We start from the raw sequence: 9,057 nt of genomic DNA, 5'->3' as shown, positions 1-9,057 counted from the left end.
ACACACACACACACACACACACACACACACACACACACACACACACAAAATAAGATGTAATAAAAAAAATTACAAAAACATGGGGCTGGAGAGATGGCTTATCAGTTAAGAGCACTGTATATTGTTCCAGAGGACCTGGGTTCAATTCCCAGCATCCACATGACAGCTCATACATGACATCCACATACAACTGTCTGTAGCTTCAGTTCCAGGAGACCTGACACCCTCACACAGATGTACATACAGGCAAAACACCAGTGTACATAAAATAAATCATGTTTAAAAATTAGAAAAAGCATCCCCAACTCTATTGCATTAAATAAATAAAATTGAAAATAATAACATAAGCCTCTTCTGTGTTAACTATAGCTTGTAAAAACAAAGTTAAAATGAAAATTACCAAAAAAAAGCACTTGGGAGGAGTGGCAGTAAGGCAGTAGTTAGGTTCTCATAGGTCTGCCTTACTGCAGGAGAACTTACTCTACTTGCTTCTGCATGCGGTCTGGTAGGGTTGCTTCACTGTTTGTATGTAACTGCGTTTATTTACCTGTGATAGCACACACAACATCCACACTGATTATGTGTGCTATCGTGTATATGTGGAAGTTGGGGGACAACCTGCAGGAGTCCAGTCTCCTCTTCCAGTGGGCTCCAGTGATCAAACGAAGCCATCAGCCCTTTCCAGAGGAGCCCTTTCAGAGTGCTGGAGACCGAGCACGCTAAGCTTGGCATGTGCAGGTGTCTTAGTATGGAGCTGAAACCCCAGCCTGTGACTTGTTCTGAGACAAGGTCTTACCTTGGCCTCTGGGTTATAGGTATATTCTGCCATACCTGATCTAAGTAACAGTTTTAAAAGACAAATTCAAGGACTGGGTAGGTGAACAGACGCACAAAATGAAAAATGAAAAAAGATCGTCATAGCACGCACAGCATTCCAGTGCTCTCCCCATGCTCCCATAATAAAACCGCTCATCACACACGGAAGACTCACCAATCTAGCCAGTGCTCCATTAGGGCACACTCCCCTGCCTGATGGCACTGCTTCTCGCCAAAATCCCTCAGTCATCGTATAATGTGAATTATCCTTTAATCAAGTCACTTCCTTTTTTGTTTGTCTTTTGAAACAGGGTTTCATTCGACACCCCAGGCTGGCCTCAAACTCTTGATAATCCTCCTGCCTCAGCCTCCCAAGCACTGGAATTATAGACATGAACCAGCAAACGCAACAAAACCATTTTCTCAAAGACCACCCATTATGTAATGACTCCTATTATATTTGAGAGGCTAATGATAATTACAAATGAACCTTCAGTTTATTTTACCCCTGGAAACACGGCCTTGGTAAGTGCAGGCATTAAGAAGCTGTGCAGCATCACAAAAAGTATCTTTCTAAAAAGAAAGCTATTCAAAACCAAAGCAGAGAGATCCAGGAACAATTCCAGCGGGAAAAGCATTTAACTATGATGCAAAAAAACACCACACTAACGTATAACTCTCACTTGATTTTCATAAAACCCAACAAGGATTAGGAATCAGGCTTGAAAGCCTACTACAAGACTACTCCTAGTCCTGCAATGAAGGTGGACTCAACTCAGCTCTAACCCATTTCAAAAGCCATGGCTTCCCACACACCACCTGCCTTCACTAGCAAAACAGGCATGCTTCAATACAAGCAAATCAGGCAAAATGTATCAAATATATGGGCATGTTCTGATTTATCAGATATAATTTAGATTAACCTTATGAAATCAAACTAGAAGACTTTCTCTGGCATATTAAAAATATGCACATCTTGTTTTTCATCTGCCCTAGTTGTTGACTTTAAAAGATTTTTCCCTTTTTTTTTTTTTGTTTTGTTTTGTTTTTAGACAGGGTTTCTTTATGTAGCCTTGGCAGTACTGGACTTCCTCTGTCAACCAGGCTGGCCTCCTCGAACTCAGAGCCTGACTCTGCCTCCCTGTGTGCTGGGATTACAGTCATGCAACACAGCACCTGGCTCGGCTTTAAAGGGTTGTAAAGGCTGGATGTGGGGCTTTCTGCATGAAATTCCAGCACTGAGGAAGCTAAGGCAGAAGGAAAGTCAGATGTGGTGCACAAATGAAATGCAAGCACTTCCCTTTCGGCTGGAAGCCAGCCTGTGTTACACGGTGAGTTCTACAACAGACTGGACTAGAGATAATCCTGTTTCAAAAAACAAACAAAAGAAAACAAAGCCAGGCTGGGTGGCACATACTTGTAATCCCAGCACTTGAGAGGTGGAGGCAGGAGAATCTAAGGCTTCCTTGGCTAGGTAAATTTTAGGCCAATCCAGGCTACACAATAACGTGTCTAAAAACAAGACAGACTCCCAAGTTAATCACTTCAGGAAATAAGGAACCAAAATATAATTCAAAGTTAGGTATTATAGCTCTTCTTCACTTCAAACATTTTTCTCACATATATTCTCTCCACTAATCCCCACAAGAAATCCACTGAAATGAGATAACAGTCATTTTACAGAAGAACAAAATAAGGTTCTCAGAAGCTAAGAAGACAAGAAGTTGAACCTAGGGACCAAAGAGATGGCTCAGTGGTTAAAAGCACTTGCTGCTCTTGCAAAGGACCCAGGTTTGGTTCCCAGCACTCACAAGGTGCCTTATAGCCACATGTAACTCCAGTTGCAGGGGATTTGACACCCACTTGAAGACACAAGTGCATACATACAGGCAAAACACTCATACACATACAATAAAAATAAATCTTTAATAAAAAGAACTTGAACCAAGGGCCATAATGCCAGAACCAAAATTAACAAGGTAACTTTTATTTTGGTTTTTTGAGACAGGGTGTCTCTGTGTAGCCCTGGCCATCCTGGAACTCACTCTGTAGACCAGGCTGGCCTTACAGACTGCCTTTGCCTCCCTAGTACTGGGATTAAAGGCGAGCACCAACACCCAGCATATCAAGATAACTTCTCGTGGAAAAGTGTATAGTTATAGAGTGATGAAAGCAAACCAAGATGCCAAGGGGAAACAGGGCCAGCAAGTGGTCAACTAAATACCTAAATTCAGCCCCCCAGAACACAGTGAGAGGACAAAACTAGCTCCAACAAGTTATCCTTTGACCTCCACAGGATAAAGGCAAGTGCACACACACACACACACACACACACACTCACACATCAGAACACATCGTCATAAGTAAATTTTAACATGTTTTTAGTAAAGTAAGAATGAGGAGGAAGCAGCGGTTAGGAGGAGGGTGGCTGAAGAAGAAAAAGGAAAGTCACAGAATTTGAGCAGATGTCTATTGAGTACATAACTGCTGTGCTCCATGACACAGGACTAACCGTCTCACTGAACACACGCTGGGCTGCAGAGAGAACTCAAAGGGGAAGAGCATACACTACTCTTGCAGAGGTCCGGCACTCAGTCTCCCACACCACCTGAGAGCTCTCAGTCATCTTAGCCCCAGCTCCAGGGAAGCTGACACCCCTTCTGGCCTCCAAAGGGTACCTGTACACATGCTGTACACGCAGACAAAACTCTCATACAAGTAAGATAAAAATAAACACATCTTTAAAATAAAAAATCCGTATTCCTTCATACAGTACATCAGAGCTGAATTAATGTTAATTTCATTCTTCTTAAACTTTCATTACACAAAATATGAAAAAGGGATGGAAGCGAAAGTAGAAAATTTAACACAGCTGTTTTGTTTTATTTAGATGCAGAATTTTTCATAAGAATCAACTTCGCTTTGTTAAAATTTCCTTTTTCAAAATTCTCTTTCAGGAGAGGAGAGGTGGCTCAGCAGCTAAGAACACTCACTGCCTTCTAACGGACTGAGTTCAATTCGCCACACTCACATAGTGGCCCATAAGCCATCTGTAGCTCCAGTTCTGAGGACCCAACATCCTCTTCTGGCCTCTGTGGGCATGCAAGCATGCACAAGGGGCACAGACATATACTCAGGAAAACATCCATGCACATAAAAACAAACACATCTTTCCATCACACGCATTTCATGGCATGCATGTATCCTCCAGACACACACACACACACACACACACACACAAAACAAACATGTCATAGCATGCATGTTCACCACACATACACACACACCAATAAATAAATAAGTTGGTTTTTTTTTTTTTTTTAGAATTGTCCTCTGAATTGTTTTAATGTAGTAACAGTTTCTTTAAATGCTGTTATAAACTCCTCTATTTGGGTTCCTTTATGTTTGGAACACAGATGTTAAGAATTGAAAGGTCATCTTGGTGATTTTTCCTTTGCTGAATATGTAGTGTCCTTTGAAGTCTATTTTGTCAGATAGCAGCCTGGCGGTAGTGACTCACACCTTTAATCCCAGAGCTCTCGGGGGAGCAGAAGCAGGTGATCAATGTATGTTCCAGGCTAGCCTAGTCTACAAATCGAGTCCAGGGCAGCCAAGGCTACACAGAGCAACCATGTTTCAAAAAAGCCAAAAAAAAAAAAAAAAAAAAAAAAGAGTTGTTCCTGTCCTCCAAATTATGGTGAAATTCCAATGTTTTAAAAAACAGAAAACCTCAATATCTATTTTTTTTTAAAGAAACAAAAAAGTGTGTGGCAGTGAGAGAGAGAAAAAGCACTTAACAAAATATAAAATAACAGCTAACTGGAAAGCGTGACTTTTCCCCCAGCTAGGGACCTAACCCCATACTAGGTAAACTACCATCAAGCTACACCCCAAGGACCAAGAATGACTTCCTAAAATGCAGGAACTGCACCTGAACGATGGCTCAGCAGTGAAGATCACTAAAGCTCTTGAAGAGAACCAGGACTCAGTTCTCACCATAGCAGGTGGCCTAAAAACACCTGTAAATCTAGTTCCAGGGGAACACCCTCTGGCCTCTTCAGGCACACTTCGTGAATGCAGACACACATATACAAACATATAAATGAACCTTTAGAACAAAAATTAACTCAAGCTAATGGAGACTCTGTAATGAAACATGAACATTTAAAACTCCACTTCATGTTTCCATAAATCCTGCTGAAACAGGCTCTCAATGGAGAAACTATGCTCTTAAAAATCTACTGATAGAGGCTGGAGAGATGGCTCAGAGGTTAAGTGCAAATGGCTGTTTTTCCAAAGGTCTGAGTTCAGTTCCTAGCAACCACATTGTGGCTCATAACCATCTATGATGAGATCTGGTGTCTTCTTTTGGCATTTAGGCATACATGCAGGCAGAAAAATAAATAAAAAATAAAAGTAGATAGATAGATAGATAGATAGATAGATAGATAGATAGATAGATCTTTTAAAAAAAATCTCCTGATACAGGGAGTTAAACAAACCACTGTGGCGTGGAGGTTTGTTTATAAGAACTTCTATCAACTCTATGCGTGCAATGATGTCAGAGGACAACTTAGCAGACCTCATTCTTTCTACAACACAGGTTCTGGGCATTGAACCCATATCCTCTGCCTTAGCAATAAGAGCCCTTACCACTGAGCCATCTCCCTGGGCACCCTTGCTTTCATCTATCTTTCTTTCTCTTGAAATAAGATCTCATATAAACTGAGAGTGGTGGTGCACACCTGTAATCCCAGCACTCAGGGAGGCAGAGGCATGTGGATCGCTTTGAGTTCAAGGCCAGCCTAGGGCTGGAGAGATGGCTCAGAGGTTAAAAGCATTGGATGCTCTTCCACAGGTCCTGAGTTCAATTCCCAGCAACACATGGTGGCTTACAACTGCCTAAGATGAGATCTGGTGTACATGCAGGGAGAAAACTATATATGTAATAAATAAATCTTTAAAAAAAAATTTTTTAAAAGACCAGCCTAGTTTACAAATCCTGTCCAGGACAGACAAGGCTACACAGAGAAACCCTGTCTCAAAAAGAACCCCCCCCCCCAAAAAAAAAAAAAAAAAAAAAAAACAACTCTCCTATTGTTCGGGCTGCCTGGAACACACTATGCAGCCAAGGCCAACCCTTTACTCCTGCTCCTTTCACCTTTACCTCCCAAGTGCTGGAATTAAAGGCATGAGCCACCATATCCAGCTAAAATAACACTGTTTTAACAAAAACCCAAATATTACTGAAAAAGCAAAAGAGAAAATCTGAAAAGACAAGGTGGATTTAGCAAGTAATATTCCCACCTCAAAGACATTAACTACACCAACTTTAAGCCAACATATCAAATATTTTCTAATTACCTTTAAATAGCATTAGAGCACATATAAAAAGGTTTTAATGACATTGGAATTCAGAACTGTAAATGTAAATGAATTCATAATGTTTATTCTTTTACTGAACCAGAATCACACATGAGGAAAAATATGGCCATAGAGGCCTATCTAGCAGGGAATTTTAGTATTTTTATGCAAGCTCTCTATTATCATCTCAGAATAAAACTGTTAAAAACTCTCCAAATTTGGAATGGTGAGATGGCTCAGCTGGTAAGGTACTTACCACATGGCCTAAAAACTTGAGTTCAGTCCTAGAACCCACATGCTGAAATGAGAAATCAACCCCTAAAGGTGACCCCCTGATAGCCACATGCACACCATGGCACGCAGGTACTCACACACATACGAAGATAAAAATGTAACTTCAAAGCTTCTGTATTACTTCAAAAAGTATGCTATCTATGTAACATCCAATGTAATTTCTCATAATGAAACTTAAAACCTAGAAAGTTATTTTAACAAAAGCATAATGACACAGGAAAACCAACAAAAAAAGAGCAGGTCTGATCATATTCTCCAGGTCAGTCAGTCATATGGTATAGTCAGCTTTAAAGATGATAAATATTTACATTCTTTTTAGTTTATGGGAAGCTTCCTAACTGACTCAAGCAAGCTATGGGTTAATATTGGTATTCCTAAGTCATATTCATGCAGCAAGTATGTATTTACAGAATCATGGTCATCATTACTAGGGCTCCATTACCCACCACTTTTTATTTCTCAACCAAGTAAACAGACAACTACAGAAGTGTCTAAAAGGATGTTTTAAAACTCACTAGCAGTTTTCACCCAAACTTAAGTCAGCAAATGGCTGGAAACAGGTGTCACATGGACCCTAGAGGAAGATGAAGGAGTGTCTTACGTTTCGAAACACCGGTCCACGTTGTCGGACATCAAAAGCAGCATGCATAGCTGCTCCAGGGCTATAAGCTGCATGTCCCTCTCATCTCCCTGCCCCATCTGCAGCCATTCCAGCAACGTGTCAGGATCCACATCTGCCATGGTCTTTACAATGCCTCTCAGCCTAAATTGAAAAAGGAAAACGGGGTTTTCAAATATTTGCTCGGAACTGTCAGCCTCTGTTTACACTTTCTTGTTTATCTGCTGGAACCAAGTTTCTATGAGTTCTTCAAACTGGTGTGTTTGTGTGTACAGGTACAGTTGTACTCTGATTTCCACACTGCACTGTGACACACACACACACACAGAGACATACACATACACCAGTAAATAAATATACCTGATTTTTAAACTTTCCAAACTTCAAAGTATTACTTCAAAAAGTATGCTATATATGTAGCAGTTTCCGACTTCCCTCTACTCCCTGGGCCTAATGTTCAAATACACTAAATACAAAACAGTTTAATACGAGAATATATGCTGATTAGGTTGCTAGTTAACTAGAAACCAGAGCTGTCTTTGTCAAACACAGTGAAACAAGCTTTGGATCCCACTACTGTTATCACCAATGTCTGTGCCAAAAAGCAAACAACACCTACAAAAAAGTTCTTTTACCAGGGAACTCCTCCCTGCAATTCCTCCCCCACAAAAAAAAAAAAAAAAAAAAAGAGGCTTCAGATAGAAGGTCAGATCCAGTCTTTTACGGAAACCACTTTTCCGATTGAATTCCCCATCAAATTGAATTTCTCCTTTCCCAACAACTTCACAAATTTAGAATTCTCAAACTTACTCCGAAACGTGTCCAAATACAAACAGTAATTAGATATGAAATCTACCTATGGGGGAAATACCGGCTAGAACTGGCAATCCTGGCAAATTTTCTTAAAACTTTTTTTTAGTACTAAAGTAAATGCAACTAACAGATTACCAAACCCAAAATACGAGTAACAGGCCCTCTCGGTTCCCCCAGGATGGGGCAGTTAGTTTTTCTTCTACAAAATAAAATCGAGAAGTCGAGGCAGGCGAGTGCCCGGACACCAGCGCCTGAGCAAGGCACAGCCCTGGGTCCCACGCAATCCACCTGCCGCTGTGGGAACCAAGAGGCGGGTCGCGGCGGGCAGCCATCGGCGGCGCCCGGCGGGGCTGCCCCGCCAGCCTCGGCCCGAGCAAGGCCGGGGCCGCGACGCCGACCCCCGGCCGGGCTCGCCGAGCTACCTGCCTCGGGGAGGAGGGCGAAGTTCGGGAGAGGCAGCCAGCCTGCCAGAGGAAGCCGCCGATCGGCCCGGCCTCGGAGGCCCGGCGGGACGTTCCCGGTCCCCGCCGGGCAGCCCGGCCTCATCAAGGACGAGGGAGCGAGCCGGAGCCCCGGCGCCCGCAAGCCCGGCCCCGGAGGGCCCCGGGAGGGGAACAAAGGGTCCGAGGCTCCGAGGCGGCGGCGGGCGGCCTGCCTCACCGCGCCGGGGTCCAGCTCCGCGCCCGCCGCTGGGCTCCGCGACCCGGATCCTCGCGCAGGCCCGGCCTGCCCACGGCGCCTTCGCCCCCGCCCGCCCTCACCGCGGGCCCTTACCCCGCCTCGTCGTCCCGAGAAGCTCCGTTTCCAGCGCCCAGCAGGCCGCGGGCAGAGGCAGGCCCGGCCGCGGCCCTCGAGTTCCCAGGAAGCCGCAGGCCGCGCAGGTCGAGCCAGGCAGGCGGCACAGGAAAAGCCGCGCGCGTCTCCGTCCCTCCCCTTCCTCCGCGGGGACCCGGTGACAAGGAAGCGAGGGGTCCCCCCGAGCGCGGCGGCGGCGGCCCGCGCGGGTCCCGACCCCGGCGCGCGGCTCCTCAGGCCCTGCGGTTCAAAGCGAGGCCCGCGCGCAGCCGCCGGCGGCAGCGGGGAGAGGCCGCGTCCATCGCCGGCCGGGCGGGGGCAGGAGAAGGGTCGGCCGAGCGCCGGGCGGCGGGGAG

The 9,057-nt window shown here is 44.5% G+C and overlaps 1 protein-coding gene across 4 annotated transcripts in view; it reads right to left on the bottom strand.

The window, feature by feature from the left end:
* Hectd1 (HECT domain E3 ubiquitin protein ligase 1) overlaps positions 1 to 9,015 on the bottom strand; it is a 90,473-nt gene extending 81,458 nt beyond the window's left edge. For 3 of the 4 annotated variants that reach the window (XM_055608527.1, XM_055608529.1, XM_055608530.1), the window contains exons 1-2: positions 8,681 to 9,014; positions 7,076 to 7,237 (exon numbers count right to left, since the gene is read on the bottom strand). In XM_055608527.1, the coding sequence (XP_055464502.1) occupies positions 7,076 to 7,215 (140 nt within the window). In that variant the 5' untranslated portion in view covers positions 7,216 to 7,237; positions 8,681 to 9,014. Of the gene's footprint in view, positions 1 to 7,075; positions 7,238 to 8,680 lie in introns of all 4 variants that reach the window. The other variant, XM_055608528.1, reaches the window with a different exon arrangement.
* Between the last annotated feature and the right edge of the window lie 42 nt (positions 9,016 to 9,057).

The sequence above is a fragment of the Psammomys obesus genome, unplaced genomic scaffold, assembly GCF_907164565.1.
Source record: "Psammomys obesus unplaced genomic scaffold, mPsaObe1.curated_primary_1811, whole genome shotgun sequence".
Classification (NCBI taxonomy): Eukaryota; Metazoa; Chordata; class Mammalia; order Rodentia; family Muridae; genus Psammomys; species Psammomys obesus.
This window is presented reverse-complemented; position numbering and strand designations above follow the sequence as displayed.